General features: G+C 48.8%; 1 protein-coding gene across 1 annotated transcript in view; it reads right to left on the reverse strand.

The window, feature by feature from the left end:
- Nucleotides 1-19,194, reverse strand: part of HS3ST4 (heparan sulfate-glucosamine 3-sulfotransferase 4) — a 400,763-nt gene extending 381,569 nt beyond the window's left edge. The window contains exon 1 of the mRNA XM_041747103.1: nucleotides 18,404-19,194. Coding sequence (XP_041603037.1) covers nucleotides 18,404-19,194 — 791 coding nt within the window. The remainder of the gene's footprint in view (nucleotides 1-18,403) is intronic.
- Nucleotides 19,195-24,966: the final 5,772 nt, after the last annotated feature.

Consider the following 24,966-nt stretch of genomic DNA (forward strand, 5'->3'; position numbering starts at 1 on the left):
GCCAAAGCTCCCACTCCCAGGACACAGGGAGGAACCCTAAAACCAAAGGGAGACATGGACAGTGTCACAGAAAGTTGGAGGCTGGGGCACCAAGACCACCAAAGTTCAAGAGCCATCTCCTCCAAACTGGCCCAGACCTAGTAACTGACATTGGGATTTCAGAAGCTCCAGGTCCCCAATTTTCCAAGGGACCCCCGCCGAGGAACCCTCAAAAAGATCCTTCAGGCTACAATTTTAACTCACATGCGCTGGCTGAGGAGCGAACCCCACCAGGCTCTAGTGAGTTCCCTCCCTCCCGCCGACAAATACAGGGTACCTATTTCCAAACAAAGCATCAAGATGCTGCATCTGACAAAGGCATTTTTCTTTCCAAAATGTGGACTTAATTTTCATAAAAAGACTAAAAAAAGCACAAAAATTAAATCGTACTGCATCCCAGCTTGCAGGCCTTTACCTTAAATGAAAAGAGTAAAATGACCTAGAATCAGGGCCGTTCCAGAAATTCTGGGCTGTCTAGTTATGTTAAGATTGATCAAATGCCAAATCACTTCTCCTTCTCTTCTTGAAGTGAATCTGAGCAGGAAGACTTCGTGTCACTAAACAATTTCACTTGCTATTTGAAGAATTCTCGTGGAAGACAGACAGTCCCTTTAAATTTCCCCAGGCAGCTGCTAGGGGTTGCTAAGGAAATGACAGAAATAGGAAATACTGTAAATAAGTAATTAGTGATTTCTGAGGGGCAGGTTCCTGGGATTTTTTTTTTTTTCAGGATTTCATACAACTTAGGTACGGAAACAAGTTTCTTGTTTTCCCTCCTTCCCTCTCTCTTCGCCTGCCTTCCTTCCGTCCTTCCTTTCCGTGCGTGTTAAAGAAGAGATAGAGAGTCAGGGCACCTGAGTAACTCAGTCGGTTGAGCATCTGACTCTTGATCTGAGCTCAAGTCTTGATCTCAGGGTTGTGAGTTCAGGCCCTGTGTCGAGCTCCACGATGGGCACGGAGCCTACTTTAAAAAATACTGAGGGGCACCTCAAAAATGTTGGGTGGCTCAGTGGTTGAGCGCCTGCCTTTGGCTCGGGTCGTAATCCTGGGAGTCCTGCATCAGGCTCCCCGCAGGGAGCCTGCTTCTCCCTCTGCCTGTGTCTCTGCCTCTCTCTGCGTCCCTCATGAGTAAATAAATAAAACCTTTTTAAAAAAATGTTTTTAATTTAAAAAAAAAAGAAGAGATGCAGAATCTTCCAGCTGGGGGTGGGAGATCTGAGCCACTCTGTGCCCACCCTGATAGAAAGACACAGAACAGGACCCAGGCCTCCTATCTCCACACCAAGCCAGTCGAACTAGCAGTGTGCCTACTTCATTTGGTTATACTTTGGTGAAAGTACATTTGAACAAGAGTCTCGAAACAGACATCTGTTGTTTTGGCACGACAATCCACTTCCTTTCCTAGATACTCTCATCCTGGTTTTGCCCTGGTGAAATGCCCTCATCTCCAACCCCATGCCCCCAGGGGAGCAGACGCCCACATCTGCCCCAAACACGCAGTGCCTCAAGCCTCACCCCATCTCTGGCAATGAGGACCAGCTGCGGGACCCGCAAGATCCAGTGACAACGTTTAAGCCCTCATTTGTAAGGCCACCCCAATCCAGGGCTTCTCGGATCCAGAAGGCATTAAATTCCATCCTGGCTCATGCTCAGTTCAGACTTTACCTGGAATTTCTATGTGTAAAAACCAGAAGAATCCTAACTGGTAGAAATCTGTAGCTGAAACCAAGTTTCAAGCCAACAGGAAAGATTTTCTTTAAACGTGCTCTAATATATTGTGATTTGGGGCCATGTCTTCCTCCTGGTGGACGAGAGGCGCAGAAACTGGAAAAAAAAGACACAATCCCAAGAAAACCCAGGAGCGCCAAGGACAAGAGTTGAAGAAAAACTTGCAAGAAGAAAGTGTCAGCACAATGGTACACATGAGAATGAGAACCAGTAAGTACAGAACAAACTCACTGTTTCATTCTAAATAAGGAACTTAGTTGTTCTAGGTAAGGTCACCAGATGTGCTGGTTGAAATCATCATTCAGTTGCGAAATGGATAGTGCATGCATTTAATGTCTGGCATGTGTGTTATAAAGATATTTCCTAGGGCACCTGGGTGTCTCAGTGGTTGAGCACCTGCCTTAGGTTCAAGTCGTGATCCCAGGGTCCTGGGATCGAGTCCCACATCTGGCTCCCCGCAGGGAGCCTGCTTCTCCCTCTGCCTGTGTCTCTGCTTCTCTCATGAATAAATAAATGAAATATTTTTTTAAAAAAGATATTTTATAATATTAAATGTCTCAACATTCACTTACAGTAAGGTGGTATGCTCATGGTTCATCCATATCCAGAGAGTCACAGAAGTGCTAAGAAAGAAAGACTGCCACCTGTATCTGAACCCAAATGAAGAACTGGCTAAGAAGAGGAAAGAGCTTGTACCAGAGTCTGGTTTAAACACGCTATGAACATCTGTTTGGTGTCTGTTTACTGTTTACTGATTGCAAACCTTTTATAAAAGCTCATATTTTACAGGGGCAAATATGCCGGGTTAACTCAGGTTGGAAGGAGCAAGGAGCCAGCCATTCAACACCTTACTGAGCTCAAGAAACGCCTTACTTTGGACTCAGCCTACATCGTGTGACCACCACCTAGTGGCAGTGTACTTAAATAACAGGGAAAGCAGAGAGTTTGAGAACTGTATTTTAAATGGACTCCAGCAATGTCAAGGTCATTTTGTGGCACCAGATCAAAACAAGATCTTTTCCCTGGAATGGAAATCAGGAATTTTTTCTTAAAGGTTTTACTTACTTATTCATGATAGAGACAGAGAGAGAGAGAGAGAGGCAGAGACACAGGCAGAGGGAGGAGCAGGCTCCATGCAGGGAGTCTGATGTGGGACTTGATCCTGGGACTCCAGGATTATGCCCTGGGCGGAAGGCAGGCACTTAAACCACTGAACCACCCAGGCTGCCCCCGCTGAACCACCCAGGCTGCCCAGAAACCAGGAAATTAAGAGACCAGAAATCTTGATGGAGGTGAAGTAACTATAAAATATAGGTAAATATTAATGGCAGTACTGTATATACCAGCATTTTCCATTGAGTGGAACTTTTACCAGCAGGAGTGCAGAAGATGTGTCCAGGCAGTCCAGGAAAAGGCCATGTTGAGGAGGAAGCTGGAGCAGAGGGCTCAAATGAAGAAAGGATACAAGCCTTACAAATTATCTAAGGAAGACCTATACAGGTGGCCGGTGCAACAAGTGCAAAGGCCCTGAGGCAGGGCCATGTTTTTCTTCTTGGGAAGCTAGCGTGGCTCAAGCAGAGGAGCAAAGAGAAAATGCAAATAAATGTGCCTGGAAAGACAGGCAGGGGTCTGATTCTGTCGTGTGATACAGTCTGGTTTGTGTTCTAGAAGGATTACTTACTATAGTTACTATGTGAAGAGCACACTACAAAGGGGCAGGAGTTTGGCAGGGACAAAAGCAAGAGTCTACTGCAGCAACATGGGGAGGGGGAGGGTAGTACCAAGTGCTTAACTCTTGATTTTGGCTCAGGTCATAAGTTCAGGTCCCAAGATCAAGACCTGTGTCAGGTTCTGCGCTGTGCTTGGAGCCTGCTTAAGATTCTCCCTCTCCCCTTCCCTCTGCCCTGCCCCCACTGCAGCAAGTGCTCATTCTCCATCTCTCTCTCAAAAAAAAAAGATACATATATACATAAATACATAGTTACATAAACACATACAGATGTAGGTATATACATACAAAAACTCATGTGTGTATATGTATGTATGTCTCCACCTCATCAAACACATTTATAGTAATAATATGGTCCTTACAAATGTTTAAAGAATTATTACTTTTCATGTAAAAAAAATCAATATAGGCAAGTACTTCTATATGGAAAAAAAACAGCAAGAGTAATATTCATGACTAAAGTTCAGAGGACACTAAACTCTTGATATCAAAATATGCTATCAGAGAACCAAGTAAATTTTATGTGTTCATCTAAAACATCCTCTGATCTAAAATAGTTTGATATTCCAACTGCAAATATATATATATACGTATATATATGCATATATATATATATATATATATACTCAATTTATTTGTATCAATTTCACCCTTCCAACCAGATTTCACCTCTGGATAGAAGACAGATTAAGAAGAGATACAGGAAGACTAACCTCCTGTGCTAGTTACCTTAGCAGCCAGCTGACTGTCCCCCAGACCTCCTCTCTCCTCCTCCTTGGGCACAGAGACACCTAAAATTGTTTCCAGACTGCTCTGCGGGTGGATGTAGCCCTGCAACAAAATTCTTGCCAACGGAATGTGAGTGCAAGTCATGGATGTCCACTTCTCAAGCAGATGACTCATATGCTCAAGAAATTCCTTCCTGGACTTCTGCACTTTGCCTTACTTCTGCCCTGATCATGCAGAAGAGAAAAACCCTCTAACGCAGGGGTTCTTTTTATTTTTTTTTTAAGATTTTATTTATTTACTCATGAGAGACACAGACAGAGAAGCAGAGATGTAGGCAGAGGGATAAGCAGGCTCCCTATGGGGAGCCTGATGTGGGACTCGATCCCAGGAACCCGGGATCACGACCTGAGCCAAAGGCAGATGCTCAACCACTGAGCCACCCAGGTGCCCCATAACACAGGGGTTCTCAGTCAGAGACAGTTTTGCCACCACCACCAGCACCACCACCACCCCACCCCCGTCCCCATGAGACACTTGGCCATGTGTGGAGATATGCTCGGCTATTAAAATGAAGGATGAGGACTAACTCCTGGCATCCAGGAGGCACAAGCCAGAGAAGCTCTGAACACCCTCCAATGCCCAGGACAGTCCCCACAGTGAAGACTTTCCTAGCTCAAAATGTCCACAGTGCCAAGGTTGAAAGACCTTGCTCCAAGGCCCTGTTACTCAACCTTTGTGCAGGATCATTACTCAAGTATGTTCTTAAAATGCAAATTCTGCTTCTGAAAGTATGGGATGGGATCTAAGAGTCTCTGTGTCTAACGAGCTCCCTGGGGGATGGCACAGCGACAAGATAGAAGGAACAGAACTTGCGTCCCTGAACAATCTCGGGGAGCTGTTCCAGCAGTCTACACTGGCTGGCATGTCCGTGCTATACAAACACATACAACCTACACCCCTGAACTCACAGCTCTCAGCTTATGTTCCCTCTGAGTGATGGGTCGCCAGGCAGCACTGACTGCTACCAACTTCAAATATCACTTTTCGTAATATAGGAGAAAAATCATCTATGGTATTTAAGCCATTGTGAGTTGAGATCTCCATGTTCCAGCACTTGCGTTTTTTAGCCTAACTAGGACAGTGACCACCTGCAAATGGTGGATGGTTACATGTACGTTGCTGCTTGACGAGAGACCTCTAAGAGCCAAAGGTGATTATTTTCCAGAAAGGGAGAAAAAGAAAGGGAAGAAAAGAAAACGAGAAGGTGGCTGCGAGAGGTATCTGAGGAGAGTGTACTGCTGCGTAACAAGTGACCACGGGCAGGCAAGCTTAATGAGCTTAAGTCCAAAATCAGAAACGGGTCTCCATGGGCTCACATCAAAGTATCATCAGGCTGCATTCTTTCTGGAAGCTCTAAGGAAGAATTAATTTCCTTCCCTTTGCCCTCACTTCTAGAAACTGCCTCAATTCCTTGGCTTGTGGCTCCTTCTTCTACCTCCAAAGCCAGTACCAATAGAATGAGCCCCTCACGGTCTCTCTGCCTCCTGCCTCCACTTGGAAGGATTCCTGTGATTACACTGGCCCATCCCAAAAATCTGGGATGATCCCCATTCGAGGTAAGCTGTTTAGCAACCATAATTCCACCTGCAACCTAATTCCCTTTTGCCTCGTGATCTAGCACATTCACTCATACATTCGGGAGATTAGGATGAAGACATTTTGGGGGAGGGGGCATTTTCTGCCTTTCACAGGTTAGAAAGTAGACGACTCCTGCAGCCAGAAGGTGGGGAGTGAACATGACAACTTGGGAAACACAGACAGGGTGCACAAGAAAATGACATGGTAAGTCCACTGAGAGCAAACAGAGAGAATCTTCCAGGCACTTCCAAAGGGCACCAACTGCAGGGCAATCCTAAGAAGCAAATGTGTCCTAAACACAGCTTTTTATGGTTTTTCAGTATAAAAAGATGATGGTCAGGTAAGAGTAATGCAGCGTGAGGTTCCTCAGAAATTCGGGAGATCTTCCTGCAGTCCGCCCTAACCAATGTTTGATATCCACGCTACATAATAGTTTCTGTAAATTAAACTTCGTCTAAGTTTATGATAAGAGTGTCCTGTATTTCACGTACTCCCTGGAGTGCAACATTCCAGAAAACCAATTACCTGGGGGAATTCATGAAAACGTGCACAGATTAATAACAACCAACATGTGTAGACCATGCAGATCCCAGGGCATCAGCATTATTCCATCCTCACAAAATCACTGTGACATTCTCAGAGGCCGTGATTCCCATTTCAGAGATGAGGAAACAAAGTCTCAGAGGCTATGAGGTCCACGCACACAGAGCAAGGCAGTCACAGAAATCAGACTCAAATCCTGAATTTCTGATTCCAGGTTCAGCTTTCTTTTTCAAAACACCACGTAGCTCCAAAGAGTCAGAGCGCCCTACAACAGAGGCACTCGGGTAGCCTGCCTTTGATTTCTTTGGCTCTAGGAACACCCAAACCTCAAAATCCCTGCCAAAGCCTTAACCTGGGGGCACAAGGAAAGGTCTATCTACACCTACAGTGAGTAACAAATCAAATACCCCTGTGTAACTGTTTGATTACTGAAGGACAGTCTGACAATGCATCTAGAGAAACATAATCCAAATTACTCTTGGGACTCAGGGCCCATCAGAAATAATCCAAGCTCTTCTAAAATGCTGTCGGTGAAAAAATTAAAAAATAAAAAATAAAAAATAAAAAATAATAAAATAATAAAATAAAATAAAATAAAATATAAAATAAAATAAAATAAAATAAAATACTGTCAGTGGCACCAACAAAGGCTAGGAACCAAAAGCCATGTGTCACAGTCAAAAGACACCTGGCTTGTGACAACCCGCCATGTGACTCTGACACCGTCACTCTGCCCTTCTGAAGTCTGACTCTCTTTATTTGTAAAAGTGGGATGAGGAAGTATCTACTTCGTGAGGCTGCTGTGAGGAAGACATGGATAATGTTGTATGTTGGAGGGAACCTTTTGGGGAGACTGTCTAGCCCACACAGCTGGGTTGAGTGGGTTTCTCTTTCTCGCACCCAAAATAGTCTTACAAAAATAGTATTGTGAAAGAGCCTAGAACAATTCTTAGCCAGAGTTCCCAAGAAATGTGTTATTTCTTTCCAGAAGCTTGAAGTTTTGCAAGAGAACTTAGCACATAGAAAGCACTCCTTTTATGCATTAGTTCATTGATCCTAAATCAGTGGTTAGGGCCGCCTGGTGGCTCAGTCAGTTAAGCGTCCTAATTTCAGGTTGGGTAGTGATCTCAGGATCGTGATACCGAGCCCCACATTGGGATCCACTCTGGACATAGAACCTACTTGAGAGTCTCTTTCTCTCTCTCTGCCCTCCCCTCCCCCTGAGCTCACTCTCTCTCTCCCTCCCTAAGGAAAAAATAAAATAAAACAAAACAACAAAAAAAATCAATGATTGATTAACCACGTTTATGGAGCCCCTACTGCATGCCAAGTACTGATCTGGGCAGTGTCAAGGAAAAGACAGACAGGACCCCTGGTCCCTCCTAATTCACCTTCCAGCAAGAGGGAGATGCGGAATGCAGATGATTTGGGAAAGCAGTATATGCTGTGAAGAAAATAAAATAGCAGAAAAAATTCAGGAGTAGAAACAGGTTTTTTTAAAATAAAAAAAAAAAAAAAACAGATCTTTGGGAAAGGTCTTTTTGAGGAGTTAGAATTTAAGCCAACACCTGAAGGATGAGGAGATACAGGTAGTTTAGAGCCTGGAGGCAGAGTATTCACGGCCCAGAGAACAGAAAATAAAAAGCCCCGAAAGCAGGAACGAGCTTGGGCCCAGAACAGAAAGGATGTCAGTGCCCCAACCTGTCGCGTTGGGACCAGATTCCCCCCACGCCCCTTCCCCAGCCTGTCCCACAGGCAGGCCAGTCCATCTGCACATGGGAAATGGAGAGTGTCAAGCAGGGAATGGTACACGATTACTGTTCACTCTCGTGTGCCTGGAAGGACAACACTTCTGAGGGTTTAGATAAAGCTTCAAGACAAATAAAAGGAGATGCTGTGTGTTTGGGGCCAAAGACTTGGGTCTAAAGGCCAAGCCCACGCCCTGAGCCAGATACACGACCTCTCTGTGCCTCAGCTCCCTTACCTGGAAAATTCAGGTAATAGCAGGACCCGTGTCATAAGGTCCCTGTGAAGGCTGAACGGAGCTGGGGCCTGGAGCAAAGCGTGGCCTCTCCTGCCACCACCACTATGGTCATTCTTTCCCACCCAAATCTTCATCTCCCTGCCCCAGTGAAAGCAACCATTACCGGTCCCTGATTTTTCCACTTTGTTCACCTACAGCTTCTAATTTACACCAATCCAACTGTTAATCAACACCTGTGCACGGTCCCACCATCCTTGAATTTAGGATATAAAGCCGGGCATGCCCCCCCTCCCCAACAAGGAATTCTAACTCTGTATATGAATCTGAACAGCAACAGTTGCCTCACCATCCTCTTCTCGGTCAAATACAACACAGTAACAAGAGAATCCTATATACGAAGTACAAGGTTTTGGCCCTGTTCACAGAAACAGTATTTTCAGACCACTTTCAAACAGGCCTGACCTCAATCTTGCAGCTCTACCACCACCAACCACTGTAACTGCGATCCCTACAGTAACGACCAATTCCTCTAAATTCCAATAAAACAGAAGAGGAGGACTGAGGGAGGGAGGAGGAGAGGGGATGGAGGGAAAGGAAAGACATGCCATCCTCGACAAAGAAGCCTCTCCATCTACTCCTCTCTTCTCTGTTGCCCCTCAGTAAAATATTAAAATTTTGTTCTTACAAGTCCCTTGCAAGTTTTGCTAAATTTATTCCTAGTTATTTTGTCTCTTTGGTTGCTTCTATAAATAGTGTATTTTCTCTCATCATATTCTCAAAATGGTTGGCGTAGGCACATAGGAAAACTATAGATTTTGCAAAATAATTTCCTTACCGATCCCCTTAATGAACCCCCTTATTGTTCCTAATAGATTCGTTGAGAGGATTCGTTATCTCAGACTTTCCATTAAGAGGTGAAACTGCTGGCAAATGGTAATAATTCTACCTCCCCCTTTCTCATTCTTTTCCTCATTCAAGTGCATCATCAATTAATTCCTGAACAAAGATAAATAACAGTGATTTCAATGAGCATTCTGGGCTTGCTTGGAATTTAACAGGAACGTTTTAGTGGTACACCATGAAAGATGATGCTGGCTTTGTAGATGATTCTATTTTATCAGCAGGTGGTTCTCAAAATGAGGAATATTTAGTATTATCAGCTCTATTTTTAGCATCCATAAAGTGAATCACAGGGTTTTTCTCGTTTGCTCATGGTAAGAATCAATCACGTTGTTAGACTGCCTACGATCGAACCATCCTTCCATTCCTCGAATAAATCCCACTTCGTCAGAGCTCTCATTACCCTATGATGTAATCACTTACTTGTCCATTTCCCTATTTCATAAACTCTTTCAGGTCACTGGCCATGACTGATTCATGCCTGACCCTAGCACACAGTCGACAACTGGTATGTGTTTAAATAATACCTAAGTGTGGGATCCCTGGGTGGCGCAGCGGTTTGGCGCCTGTCTTTGGCCCAGGGCGCGATCCTGGAGACCCGGGATCGAATCCCACATCGGGCTCCCGGTGCATGGAGCCTGCTTCTCCCTCTGCCTGTGTCTCTGCCTCTCTCTCTCTCTCTCTCTCTCTCTCTGTGACTATCATAAATAAAATAAAAAAAATAAAATAATAATACCTAAGTGAGTGGAATAACTAAAACAAGTCCACCGGACCTCCCCAGACTAACCCTTTGTACCTCTTTCTAAAAACACTCAGAGAGATTGGGTACCTGTCCCAGACTTGATCTTTACAGGTTTAATGAGCACGTGGTTCAAATGGCCCCCATTTCTGACAACGGAACCCTGGAACACTTTGTTCTTATGGGGAAATTGTTCCCTATGGTTTCATGAGACTAACTCTACTTCCCTGCCCCCAACCACTATCCCAGCCCAAAGGGGTGAGTGACCACATCACCGGGGTCTAATAAGAGCATGACACCATGACTGCTTTAGGAATAGGCACATGACCCAACCTGGGCCAATGGCACCTCCGGGAATTTCTTATAGAAACTCTTAGGAAGGGATGACTGGGTGGCTCAGTGGTTGAGCGTCTGCCTTCTGCTCAGGACATGATCCCAGGGTCCTGGGATCGAGTCCCACATCAGGTTCCCTGTAGTGAGTCTGCTTCTCCCACTGCCTGTGTCTCTCTCTATGTCTCTCATGAATAAATAAAATCAAGAAAAGAAAAGAAAAGAAAAGAAAAGAAAAGAAAAGAAAAGAAAAGAAAGAAAAGAAAAAAGAAAAGAAAAGAAAAGAAAAGAAAAAGAAAAGAAAAGAAAAAGAAAGAAAAAGAAAGAAAAGAAAAGAAAGAAAGAAAGAAAGAAAGAAAGAAAGAAAGAAAGAAAGAAAGAAAGAAAGAAAGAAAGAAACTAACTCTTAGGAAAAATGATTTCCAAAAGAATTGATAAACATCAAGTATGTTTGTCTGAGGTTGCTGTTTATCATCTTGCTGAAAATGTGGTGAGACAACCTATCTGAGAAGAAAGCAAGGTCAAGAAAACCATGGCAAAGAATGGAAAGAAACAGAGGCCTAGTGATAGCATATGAGCCCCTGGATCCAGCTTTTCCTAGTGATAGCATATGAGCCCCTGGATGCAGCTTTTCCTGAAGTCATCACCCCTAGGCTTCTCAATGACAGAAACCAGTATATTACCTTTTCTATTTATAATAGTTTAAGATCATTTTCTATTACTCACAATCAAAGAAAAAATACTAATTCATGTGTTTTTTTGTTTCCTGATGAATACGTTTTGTACATTTTTAAATAAAGGTCGAAAAAAAATTTTAAGCGAGGCAATCCTAACTAGTGAGTGTTAAAACAAAAAATTCAACCGCCTGCTTTTAATTAATGGCAAGATCGGCTGAAAGGCTCCCTTAGTGAATTATAATTTCAGACTCAAATTCCCAAGACAGTTATAGAGAAGCTTGTTAAACCGCAGAAACCAACGGAATCAAGAGATTACTTTTAACAGGGCGGAGGTTCAATCAGTTCCAGAGATATCATCCATTATGCAAAGCCAAAACCTTTAAAACAAAACAAAAAAAAAAATCTTCCTGCCGTACAACCCCAGCAATCTCTCATTCACCTAAAATCTCGAGGCCTCTCTCCTGACTCAGTTTAAAAGTAAATACAGCTGGTGTGATCTACAAACGTAAAAATAAAAATAAATAAATCACGTCACGACAGCTGGAGAACACCAGTGTGCAAGAAGCCAAATCTCAAGCCAGGGAGTTTGGCGGGGGTCCTGCCTCAACAGTCCTGCGTTCTCAAATGCTTTCGGCTCTGCAAAAAAACTGAAGGCTAGCACGCCCTTGGCATTCTAAATGCCTCTGTAGCCATGCAGGCCAAGCGGCATCAATTCCTACGGAAGGTTCAAGAAAATGTCAGCACACAAGCCCAGAGTGCCAGCCCATTTCCCTACCCCAGGCCCTCGGTGGAGAATCCTGGCTGCAGCTACCTCATGAAATCAGACTCTTCCCTTCCTTCAGCTCCAGTTACAATAGACCAAATTCTGGAATCCGGTTTTGATTATTCTCTGGAGAGCTACTTAAGAGCTGCTTCAGGGTTTGAAATCCCTCATTCAGACATAATCTTGAAATAAAAGGCTATATTCAAACGAAAAATGCATTACAGCCTTCTCTTTAGGACCTTCAGTACTGATGGGCAGGGGAGATGGAGAAGAAAGGCATGGGGGAAAGAGGAGAGAGAGAGAGAAAGAGGGGAAAGAGCAATGTCCTACATCATCAACTCATCTCATCATCGCATAATCCCTGGGAAGTAAGTAATACTGAGCCCATTCTGCAGATGGAGAAACTGAGGCATGGCGATCACACCGGGCAGAGGCAGCGGCCTCTGGGCTCAGAGACGGATATAAAAACACACTCTGTACAACGTTGCTTCTCCCCTTCTGGCTCCCTCCCTCTAGAAAGTCTAACACACAAGTCTGCTCTAGAACCGAAGGATTTCACTGAATGGACCCTTTGCAGACAACAGTCTCATTATCTCAGACATTTTTTTAAAAAGAAGAAAAACAGACCAAGTAACCTGAGGTCAGACAGAACTAGTAATATAGCAGAGCAAAAGCGAGAACCCAATTTCTCCATCTCTCAGGTCTTACTGAATCCACCAGACCGGAGTCTATTTTTTCGGTGCAACTCATCTGTACGGAATCCCATACCCAAGCTCCTGATTAATGAGGGAACAACTGAAGAGTGGTCCTGCCTTCAAGAAAATGTTCACTGAAAAAAGAAAAAAAAAGAAAAAGAAAATGTTCACTGGACAAAAAAGGGAAATTTACTTATGAATTCTCTTTTTCTTCCTCAGTGTTCCTCTTTAGGACCAGCTCCTTTTGTTATTGTTGCAATCTATCTGGGAGGTACCCCCTCCCCTTCGTTGCTGTTGCAAAATCTGTAAAGGGGGGAGGGAATCTAAACTAAAACAGCACCTATAAGCCACAATTCTGGCAACTGCAAAGGCTAGGGCTATGCCAGTTACTTTCTGAAACGAGTTTAAACCAGAGGTCACCAACTGGTAGCCAGCTGGCTGTATCCAGCCCACAGATGTGTTTTGTTTGTCCCACGGTGCTGGCCCACACAGCGCTTTTAAGAAATTTTTATCTGTTTGCCAACGTTAAAAACCAAGAGATTTCACATCAAGGCCTGGGTTTCCAGCTTCTCTTACCAAGTGGAGGACGTGGTTAACGTTTGCAGATGGAAAAGCAAGTGCCCCCGGTCTCTTCCCGCCTAGTCTATTTCACTGGGTAGGAGAGTTGGTGACCCTTGGTTTAAAAAGTCAAGCAGATGTAGATTGCAAAGCCAATCATTATTAGACTTTTCCCAAAAAAAATCCCCAATAAGAGACTCTTCAGTCAATATTAGGACAGCGGTGATGAAAGGTAAAGCATAGGAGACCAAACTGACTTGAAAAATTAAAAAAAAAAAAAAATCTCAAGAGCTAAGTCCATTTGGATTTCTGCTCTAAGAGACTCATTTTTGGGCAGCCCTGGTGGCTCAGCGGTTTAGCGCTGCCTTCAGCCCGGGGCGTGATCCTGGAGACCCGGGGTGGAGTCCCACATTGGGCTCCCTGCATGGAGCCTACTTCTCCCTCTGCCTGTGTCTCAGCCTCTCTCTCTCTCTCTCTCTATTTCTCATGAATAAATAAATAAAATCTTAAAAAAAAATAAAAGACTCATTTTTTATACATTCACCTTTATTGTTTCATTTATTCCTCCCAAAAATCTCAGAAGGATTATTCCCAGATAAACTAAAACCGAGTGATGCTAAATCAGTCATCCAAAATCATACACCAGTAACTTGTAAAGTCAGACTGTGAACCCAGTTTTGACCAGCTACAAACACTGTGCACTGGGAATACTGAAAGAATCCTTTATAAAACCAGTAGGATTGCTTCCACCTCAGGGCCTTTGCACCTGCCCTTCCCACTACTGGAAACCTCTCTACCTAGATCTTTACATGACAGGATCTTCCTCTTTCACTTGATTTACATCACCCTCACGGAGAAGTTTTCCTTAGTCATTTGCACATGTGATTTAAAATCACATGTTTGTGCACACACACCCATGCACCGATTTCTCTCTAGACCCCCTGCTACTCAAAGTGAGGTCCAGCGATCGGCAGCGCCAGCAACACCTGGGATGTTAGAAATGCAGACTCTCAGGGCCTCCCTCAGACCTGCTGACTCACAATCCTGCATGTTCACAACATCCCAGGTGACGCGTGCACGTTTAAAGCTTAAAAAGCACTGCTCTACTAGGAGCCCTGCCCAGTGGAAATATGATGTGAGTCACAAGCATGATGCTAAAATTTTCTAGTAGCCACATTAAAAAGGTAACAAGAGACTGTCCACTGTCTCCCCTGCCCACCACCCAAATGTCTGGTTCAGAACCACGAAGTGCTTAGTCACCAGGGTTTCCCCTGTACTTAACAGCAGTTCTGGGTATGTGGTAATAATAAGTAAATGATATTTATTAAAGGATTGTTAAATGTTAACAAGGAAGGGAAACATCTTAGTAGTTTTTGTTTTTGTGTGGTGGTGGGATGGGAGGGAAGAAATCAGCCCTGTGAAATTGAGACGCATGGGGTCGCCTGGGTGCCTCAGTGGTTGAGCATCTGCCTTTGGCTCAGGGCGTGATCCCGGGGTCCTGGGATCGAGTCCCACATCAGGCTCGCTGCACAGAGCCTCCTTCTCCCTCTGCCTGGGTTTCTGCCTCTCTCTCTCTGTGTCTCTCACGAATAAATAAATAAAATCTTTAAAAAAACAAACTGGGACGCACGCGGTCAGCTCAGCCACGGACCAGCTGAGCCACCCTGAGCCCATCATGCACGCTCCGAGAGCCACCTGTAAAACACGAAGGCCGCTATTTAGCTCACAACCCTCATCAGGACACTCAAATGTGAGAGCACATCCACAAAGCACCCGGCACTGTAGGAACAGGCATTTCCTAAGTGCCAGTGCCTTTCTGGAGTCCTCCCTCAGCCTCTCTCCAGATACCAGGTGCAAACAGTGCTGCTAGCCACTTTCCTCCGGGTAGCACGACGACAGTAGCATGTTCCAGAGTGATCTCCCCTTAGCAGATGGGAGGAGTGTATTAACTACAGGCAGCGCAGACAGTCTGAAGCCACGGAGGTTCCCTTCCCATCATCACCCTGGAGCAGGGCTAAGCAGTCACGGTTACTGCACGGCTTTTAACACTCAGGGCAGCCCTGTCACCTGGATGAGTTCGGCACACCTGCCGCCAGGTCCCGTCCCTTAGAGGAGCGTAAGGTCTCTGCCCAGACAGCCTGGAGCAGCCCATACTGGAAGGTTCCGTGTGGCTCTCTCCTTTTACCAGTTTGGAGGTGTGGGGAGTGGAGGGACGAGTCTACCCCCTACTTACTGGCCTGAGTCGATCCGCCAAGTGAGGCTTGCTTCCCCCATAGCTTTAACACTCCCGTCCTAATCCATTAGTCTATCTTGCCCTGAAATCGGAGGCATGCGTTCTAATCTCAAATGTGTTTTTAAATCACATTAGATCAACAGCGTAGGAGAAAGCAAAACCCGGATTTGGACACGACTGGAGTGACACAGAGGGAAATAACAACTCTCAGGGCCGTTCCGCCGGGAGAGGAAGGAAGCCCAAAGCAGCGCTGCCCGGAGCTGCCCCAAATCCTTCCCGCTTCTCCCTCTGGCTGAAAACACCATCCCCAGAAATACTTGCAGACCGAGCAGGCTCCCGCAGCAGCACAGCAGACGGGCAAAAGGGAAAGAAAACAAGTGGGGGAGAAGATCGAAACCTTTCATTCATCTGTGGCCCTCCCGTGTGGCAAGCAGAGGGAGATTTTGCAGGGAATGCTCCGTGGATGGGGAGGAAGTGTGACCATTCAAGTACGTTCAAGCACAGATGCCACCACTTACAAGATGCGGTTGGAGCAGGGAAAGAAGAAGAAGGCTTTCTCTTACTGGTTTGAACTGATGCCACGGTTTCCTTTTCTACAATATAATGAGGATGTCATCCCCTCTTCCTCCATGGCAGAGAGAGACAGGAGCCTGAAGAGACGGAGCCTATGAAAATCCCAGAAATACCCTCAAAGCACTGCTGTCCCTGGGAAGGCTGGAGAGGTATCCGAGCAGCCCCAGCACACTCCCGTGGGCCGAAGAGGTTTCTAGAAGTCTTCCCAGCAGCCAGTGTGGGGTGGCTACCGAGATCCCCTGTGTCACACAGGTTCTTCTCCAGCACTGTGAGGATCTGCCATGGGTCAGACACTGGGGTAAAGGTTGGGGGAGGCGGGGGGGGGGGGGGGGGGCGTGGAGGGGAGGGACACACAGAGAAATCACACGGTCCTCCTCTTAAGTAAGGATCAAGGGGATCTGCCCACCACATGTCTTTGGTCTAACAGCTCTGTGGATGGATGGGTACCAAATATTCACCCTCAGCCCCAAACACCACATGAGTGATGGCTGGGAGTACGACAGTGCTAGGACAGTACCTTCCCCGGCCCTGTCATGCCTGTCTCCATGCCTCCTCTTTCCAGCCCCGGCACGAAAGAAGAGAAGAAAATCCGGCATCTCCCACCAGCTCCTTCAGAAAATTCTCCAGGCCCGCTGATGGGACCTCCTGACACTCATTCCCCACCACGCACCCTCCATCAAACTTTAAGTCATCTGAATAAAACACTCCCTTCTCGATTCCCAGCTGCTACCCAGCGACCCGAACACACGCTGGAAAGATGTGATCTTTATGCCTCTCTCTCCCCCAAAAGGGCACTTGGCACTTCTCCGGAGCCACACGGTTTTAAGATCAGGATTGGAAAAAGCCACCGATACCCTCGTAGGGCCGAGGCCACCTCACAGCAGAGACCAGGACATCCCCATCACCGACAATCAAACAACTGAAACCCTCCCAGACATCATACCCCTTTCTCTATTTTGCTGTTGTTGCATTAATCATCCTAACACCTTTTTAATTATAATCGCAAACTGGAAGCCACGGCTCGTGATGTTATAAATACTGATTTTCCAGTTAAATTAGGCATTTGCTGTTTTATGTTTTGATAGGAGGGGGCTGTTTGAAGCCTCGGAAAATACTGCAATTAGTTCTTGCTGTTGAAACAGACAAGACATTAACAGACACATTTGCTGTTTCAGTTTAATGTGGTGGAATGTTTGTGCCTAAATGTACTTCTCTCAAGCTTTGAAAGCATAAGGCATATTTTTTAAAGTGGAAGAAATCAATCACAGTACACCCATTTATTATCTATTTCCCCAGTTAAGCTATTTCTAAAACTTTCCCAGGCTGTAATTTAAACTTGGAAAGCACATCTCTTCAACAGGAAAGGGACTTGTCAGGAAACAATCCTCGTATTTTACCTATTGGCTCTGCTAAGATGATAACATCACTTTAGCTGACAAAGCCCGTGTTTCTGTTTGACAATTGCAATTAATTACGGAGATGCAAGCGAGATGGGGCCAGCCATCCGGATCTGTTTTCCCAGAGAGATAGAAAACGGAAGGAAAGAGGGAAAGAAAAAAAAAAAAGGAAAAAGAAAAAGATTCTAAAAGAGCGAAGGAGGTTTGCGTCTGAGCATCTGCACCGGTGTCGAGTTAAGTGTGATGGCTGGCAAGAAAGCTGGATAATTCATTTATTTCACCTGCGCCCAACTTTCTACTCCTGTCTCCTCCCTTCGTCTCACCCCTGGCAGAGGGTGGAAGAGGAGAGAGGTGAACGTTTCCACAAGGCAGGAGCTCCAATCTGTTGCGAGGGAGGCGCAGGTTAGAAAGGACACGGGTGCAGCGCACGCGAGGGACTTGGAGCACCGACTGTCGCGCAGACGGACGCCGGTGCGGTGCGGTGCGGTGCTGCCCAGGCAAAACCAACCCAGGGTGTTCATGCAGCCGAGGGGATCGAAAGTTCTGGAGATGGGGGCGGGCGGGGAGCGTCCTCGGTCTTTACTAGAAAGCCAGAACTTGCCAGCATCACCTTGTTTAACAGCTGCGTGCTCCTGTGGCTCTAACCTGCAAATACTCAAAGTTGGATTCTGGCCACGCCGATGCGTGTCAGGGCGATTTCGACCAGAGATCCCCGGGGACCTCAAAGCACCCGCCCCCGACACACACACACACACACACACACACACACACACCCGCCCCGGGTCCATCTCGCCACCCCCTGCTCCATTCCTCCCTCGGCGTCCCCAAGACGCGGAAGGCGCGGGGAGCTGGGAGACACCCCCCGCGGGCACCAGGGCCGGGGATTCCCGGGCTCGGAGCCGGGCGGGTGGAGGCACGAGGCGCCTGCCCCGGGACGCGGAGCCTGGGGCAGCCGGAAAGGAGCGAGGCGGCGCCCCCGGCCCTCGCCCTGGAACAAAGTGATCCCGGGCGGGCGTGCGCACAGCCCCCGCCGAGCGGGGAGAGCGGGGAGGGCGGGGAGGGCGGGGAGGGCCCGGGTCCAGGCGGGTCCAGGCGGGTCCAGGCAGCCCCGGGTCCAGGCAGCCCCGCGCAGCCCCGCGCCCTCCTACCTGTACCACTCCAGCCCCTTCTCGTAGTTCCTGTCGAAGAAGTGCGGCTCCACGCCCACCGCCCGCACGTCCGGGTGCACGCGGATGGCCTCCAGCAGCGCGCGGGTGCCGCCCTTCTTGACCCCGACGATGAGCGCCTGGGGCAGCTTCTTCTCCCCGTAGTCCGCGGTGCCGGCCGCGCCGCCCCGGTCGCTGCTCCCGTTGGCCGCGCTCCGGCCTGCGAGCTCGTCGGCCGCGGTGCTGGGCTCGGGCGCCTCCCTCCCCAGCAGCGCGCTCTGCGCCGTGGCCATGTCGCCCGCGGCCGGCGGGGTCCGGAGCCAGGCGTCCCGGGCGCCCCCGCCGCCGCTCGCCAGCCCCCAGCCGTCGGCCCCGGCCCCGGCCCCGGCCCCGGCCCCGGCCCCGGCGGGCTGCTCGGCGGGCTGCTCGGCGGGCTCCTCGGCGGGCTCCTCCGGGGGCGGCTCCCCGCGGCTCGCGCTGTCCGGCGGCGGCGGCGCGGGCGGCGGCGAGGGGGCGCCGGGGCGCGCGGGGGGAGGCGGCGGCGACGGCGGCGGCGGGCTCGGCGGGGGCTCGGCGGCGGCGCCCGGCGGCTCCTGCAGCGCCAGCGGGAACTGCAGGGAGCCCGAGCCGCCCAGGAGGCTGTAGCACAGGTAGGTGACCGACAGGGACAAGGTGCACATGAAAAGCAGCTTGCGCGCCGGCGGCCCCTTAGCGGAGGCGCCGGGCGGCGGCGGCGGCGCGGCGAGCGGCGGAGGCGGAGGCGGAGGCGGAGGAGGCGCGGGCCACGGGGCCATCGCGGCTCCCGGCTCGCGGCGGCGGCGGCGGCGGCGGCGGCGGCCCCCGGCGCTGCCCGGACATGGTTTCAGCCGCCGCCCCCGCCGCCGCCGCCGCCGCCGCCGCTGCCCCGCCGCCCCGGCTGCAGGAAGCGACGCCGCTGCGCCCCCGGCCCTGGCCGCTGTCCCGCTGCGCCGGGGGGGAGCCCGGCCGCATGGCCCCCCCGCCGCGCTCCTCCCGCGGGGTCCGGGCGGCCCCCCGCCACCCCCCCAGCCACCGAGGGGCGCGCGGGCCCGCCGGCGGCACCTGCTCCGTGCAGCTCCGCCGCGGCTCCCGCTCCAGCCGCCGCCGCCGCCGCCGCCGCCGCCGCCGCCGCCGCGCGCTGCTGCGGCCCCGAGTTCCTTCCCGCTGCTAACTTTCTGCCGGGAGAGCCGAGCGGCGCGGAGGGGAGGCGGACGGGAGGCGGCGGGGCCGGGCGCGCGCCCCGCGCCGCCGGGGGAGGGGAGGGGAGGGGAGCGGACGGGAGGGGAGCGGAGGGGAGGGCGGCTCGCGCGCGCCTGCGGAGGGGGGCGGCGGCGGAGGAGGCGTGCGCCGGGGCCCGGGCGCGGGAGGGCGCGGGAGGGCGCGGGAGGGCGCGGGCAGGGCGCGGATCGCGCCCCTCCCCCACCCCCACCCCCACCCCCTCCCCCACCCGACACGCGCGCCCTGGAGGCGGGCCCCGCCCAGCGCCGCGCGCTCGCCTCCCCGGGGAGCCTGGACGCCGCGCGCCCCGTCCCTCTCCGATACTTTTCGGGACGCGGCCGCGCACCCGCCCGGGAGCCGGGGGGCCCGGGGACTCCACGCCCCTCCCGGGCCCGCCCTGCTCTCACCCCGGAAATCCTCCTCGGGGGCCCGGGCGTGATGTCTTCTGTCTAACTGCTTCTCGGCTAAACTTCCATCTTTCCGGCCTCCCCGTCTCGTCTTGGAGCCCCCGACGGGTGGAGTTTTGACACCAGCCCCCGGGTATCCGGCCCTAGAGCTTCTGCCTCTGCCCCCTCCCCCCAACACACACCGGGTGACGGCGCCTTCTGCTCCGAAGCAGTCCCCTACGCGACGTTCTTACCCAGGGGTACACCTGCGCCCCGTGGGGGCATGGCCACTTAAAGGAGCTCAGATTTCTCCGCACTGATAGAGACCGAGCCCATCGTCGCTCCGAACACCCTGATAAGCAGAGACAACTTGGGTGGCAGGGTGTCTGTGCATCGCCTCATTGATTTTTTTTTTTTTTTTAAGTATATTTTCTTCGCAGAGAGATTTCCATTCCTCACCTTCCTCTCCTGGGGGCAATGGTAAACATCGGAAGGCTCGGGAAGATTCCAAACTAGACACTGCTTCCCGTTGCGTTTTTGCTCAGGGAGGTAGCAGGAAGGGAGGGAAGAGGCAAAGAGATCAACCGAGGCACTCTAGGAACTCCGCTTCCCGGGGACAGGGACTGGCCCTCCCTTGCACACCCCTCTGGCCGGCCTCTCCCAGACGCTGGCTCCGGTGAGCCCCAGTCCTGTTCACCCTGCCAGCCTCAGCTGGGTGCCTGGTGGGGTAGGTCTGCCTTCTCCGGGCGGGCTGATGTGGTTGGCATCTCTGGTTTTGTTTGATCACGTAATAGGAACAACAGTTGAAAGAGAATGTATAGAATGTCTAAATATTAACTAGATACCTAGTGCCGAAGAGAGGGGGGAAATGTTAATCAAATAAGATGAAGAACACGGACTTTTCCCTGAGTGAACAAAAGCTCACTGCTGCTCTCAGCTGGACATGAGTTTCCTTCACTGCAGCTTTGGTTCAGATAAAGATTATTCCTTTATAATATATTTTTTATGGTACACTGGAGACCTCTGAAATGCAGAGTCTGGTGTCCTGTAAATCATTCCCTGTAACTAGGGATGCTTTTTCAAACACCACACAACTGCATTACTGTAATGTTAATGGGAAGGGGCCAACTGGAGCGGAGAGAAACACAAGCTTTCCCCATCCCTCTTTCCACTCCCAGCCCAGTTCTGGGTGGTCAGCCAGGAGGCCCTGGTTGCAGCAAACCTTGCCACTGCCGTGGCCCACCTTCCTTTCAATGCCCAGGTACCGGGATACCCAGCATCTGGCCCAGGGCTCTCTGTGTCTAGAGCCCAAATCTCTCCATGCACCCTCCCAACCGTCCACGTGAACCTGCTGTGTAGTTAGCTTTACCACGTGTGCGCTTTTCCGATTTGGAAAACTTTTCATCCAGTGGTTTTAAAATTTAACCCAGGGATGATAGACGGAGAGCTAGATGTGGCCAGTACAGTGATATCAAGAAATTTAAACTGGTTGCAATATTTTTAAATTGAGGGCTGTCCCCCCCCCCCCCCCCCCCGCACCCAGCCACCACCTCCATAAAATCTGGGTTTAAGGTTTTTGTTGAAATAGCAGATTGTCCTCACACCTTTCTGTAACTTGCCCGGGCACTGCCAGTGAGGAAACTTGCCAGCATCCCTTCTTCCTCTTGTCCTCAACTACTCACGCTTGAGTAAGACACTCTTGACGGAATAAAAACCATTGGGGAAATGTCAGGCTCCATTAACTGATGGGGAAGGGGTGATTTGGGGGGGAAGGAGTGTTGTAGACTTCCTACTTAGGCAGTTGCCTGGTTTTTTTTTTTTTCCTGCTCCTGATCCAGGCTTTTTCTGGGAGCAAGTTTTTGAGAAACCTATAATGAAAAGTAGGAGCCACCTACATAGGGAGAACTCAGACTTCATTCAGCAATTCCCAATGGGTCTGGAGAATGGATAGAAATTTTTTTTTCTGTTTCCACCGCCAACACCCATGCTCATTCAGGCTTTTCCGAGTTTTTACAATCTTCCTCCAGCTGGTCTCCAGGTCTGCGGGGTGCCTCGTTCCCTATCATCCCAGACATCAAGAGCGGACCAATCCATCAATTAATCATAGCTCTGGTAATGCTCTCTGTGGCTCAAAACCTCCCTCTCACTGCCTAACCAATAAACTCCAACCTCTTACCTTTGTACTCAAGATCCCCTCCCACCCTTCCTGTAACTCACAGTCCCGCCAAACCAAACAGTGTCTACTCTCCGAATGTACACCTTGCAAGATTCTGTTTCACCTCTGTATGCTCAGATGATGGAGTCAAATCAAAGCTGTCCTTTCCTGGCTACGTGGCTTTGGGGCAGGTCATTTCACCCTTCTGAGCTTCAGTGTATGCAGATATAAATCATGTATAATAAGACTCACCTCGAATTGGTTTTAGAAAATTAAATTGATTTAGATCACATATGCAAAAAAAATACCTGGCTCCCCGCCTGGCATGTGGTGGCTACCAATCATTACTTGGATCTAAACATTGGCTCCTGCCATGCCTTGCTTCTTCAAGCCTCATCCTTGAAAAATCTGTGTGTGCCCTTTCTTCAGACCAGCCCAATGTGTAAACTGAAGTTCACTCTCCAAATCTGCTCAGTAGCGTATATAACGGCAAGTCCGATGCCTTCTGTAGCTTTTTTCTTTTTTAAGCGATAGAAACTAACTGTGGCTAAATTCAGCTCAGTGTGGTTTTTTATTAAAGAAATTTACTAGGGGTGCCTGGATGGCTCAGTCGGTTAAACGTCTACCTTCAACTCAGGTCATAATTTCAGGATCCTGGGATGGAGCCCTACATTGGTCTGCTTCTCCCTCTTCCGTTGCCCCCCCCCCCCCCCTTGCTCGTGTGAGCATGCATTCTTTCTCTTAAACAAATACATCAAATCTTTTAAAAAGGAAAAAAAAAAAAAAAGAAACACTGGAAGGATATATGATAACTCACATCACAAAAATCAACAAACCAACAAGAAGCAAAAATTGGCTTTGGAATATTGTCAGCTCTCCCGTGACCCACAGGAGAGATCTATTTTTCTTGGCTCCTTAAAATTAAGTCTGACTTGTGGCACTTGGCTAATGAAGCTTGAGCAGAGGTAAAGTGGTATGTTCTAGGCAGAAGCTTCGGCACACAGTGGAAGATCTACCAGTGGCAGTGAGCTTTTCCTGCCTGGCAATTGTACAAGAAACCAGATAGAGCCTCTCTTACCTACCATCTATTGGATCCTCCACACTGAGCTAGGTTAGGGTTAATTCCAGCCTCTGACAGCATACAGCATGATCAAGAAATAAACCTCGGTTGTTCTCAACCCCTTGGTTGTGAGCACAGCACAGCCTAGCTGATCTAATAAAAGCGTACATACCCATTCATTTCCATGCTGTTGAGCAAAATGACTTCAGTGAGCCAGTGTCAGAACTCCCTTTCACAGAGGGAATGAATAGCACCAAGACAGTAGAGACAGAACTCTTGTCTCATATCTAGCAGATAGATTTCCCCCATTTTGGCTTTTACCTATCAATAAAGAGTGTATCTGTAGCAATTTGGAGGCAAAGCTCCAGACAAAACCAATGTGATAACAAAGAGGAACATTATATGCTTGTAAAAAGAGCAAAAGATTAAAAAATAATAATGCCATGACCTTACGGAAACTTGCATTGGAAAGGATCTCACATGGGAAATCAGGAAATACTTAGAGCTGAAACAGCAGAATCTGGCAGATGGAATTAAGCAATACTTATATGAAAGATTATATCTTCAATATACTTCTCCAAAAAAGAAGAAAAATTAAAAACAGATGAGCTACATGTTCAACTCAGGAAGCTAGAAAAAGAGCAAGAGAGAAAAGTCGGAAAGAAAGGAAATGATAAAAGATAAATGCCAAACATCTTTTTATATTTATGTGCTGCTGCTTACTTACTGCTAAGGACTGAATTGTGTCTCCCCCAAATTCATATGTTGAGGCCCTAACCCCCAAGGTGAGCCTGTCTGGAGATCCAGTCTTCAGGAAGTAGCTAAGGTTAAAATGAGGTCATGATCAGATAGGATTGTGGCCTCGCAAGAAACTGAAGAGTTATCTCTGCTTCTTCATATGTCCAGCCATGGGAAGACAACCCAGGAAGAGTCCTCACCAGAACCTGACCATGCTGGTGCCCTCATCCCAGACTTCTGGGCCCCAGCCCGGTGAGCCGCACTCCTGTCTCTGAAGTCACCCACTACAGTATTTTGTTACGGTAACCAGAGTCAAGACCAAGATCTTTCTCGGTTTGTAAAATAGGCTCTGGTACCAATTCCCATGTACGTTGGGGTTGAGGAGAGCAAGCAATTCTCAGACACCAGCTGGGTGTCCTATAGTCAACTCAGTTCTGACCCTATGAATCCAGAGATAGCACCAGATCCCACATGTCAGGGTGCAGTCCACTGCAGATGCCAATGTCAAGTCTGGGCCATCCACCTTCACTAATGCCCCACAGACTGTAAGTCAGAAGTTCCGAAAAACCCGCTCCTCAGGCTCGATTAATTTGCTAGAGCAGCTTACAGAACTCAGAGAAACATTTTACTTACTAGATTACTAGTTTATTATAAAAGTATATCATTCAGGAACAGCCAGAGAGATGTGTAGGGCCAAGTATGGGGAAAGGATTGAGAAGCTTCCATGCCCTCTCTGGGAGCACCAGTCTCTAGTCCCTCCATGTGGTCACCAACCCAGAAGGAAGCTCTCCATGTCCTTTTGGGATTTTATTGAGGCTTCGTTATGCAGTCCTGATTGATCAACTCCTTGGCCATTGAATTGATCAATTCAACCAGCAGTCAGTCCCTCTCCCTTCCCAGCTGTGGATAGGAAGTGGTTTGCTGAAAGTTCCAGCCTTTTTATCAAGTGGTGGGTTCCCCTGGCAACCAGGCCCCACCCTTAGGGTTATCT

Source organism: Vulpes lagopus, chromosome 3 (assembly GCF_018345385.1).
Source record: "Vulpes lagopus strain Blue_001 chromosome 3, ASM1834538v1, whole genome shotgun sequence".
NCBI lineage: Eukaryota > Metazoa > Chordata > Mammalia > Carnivora > Canidae > Vulpes > Vulpes lagopus.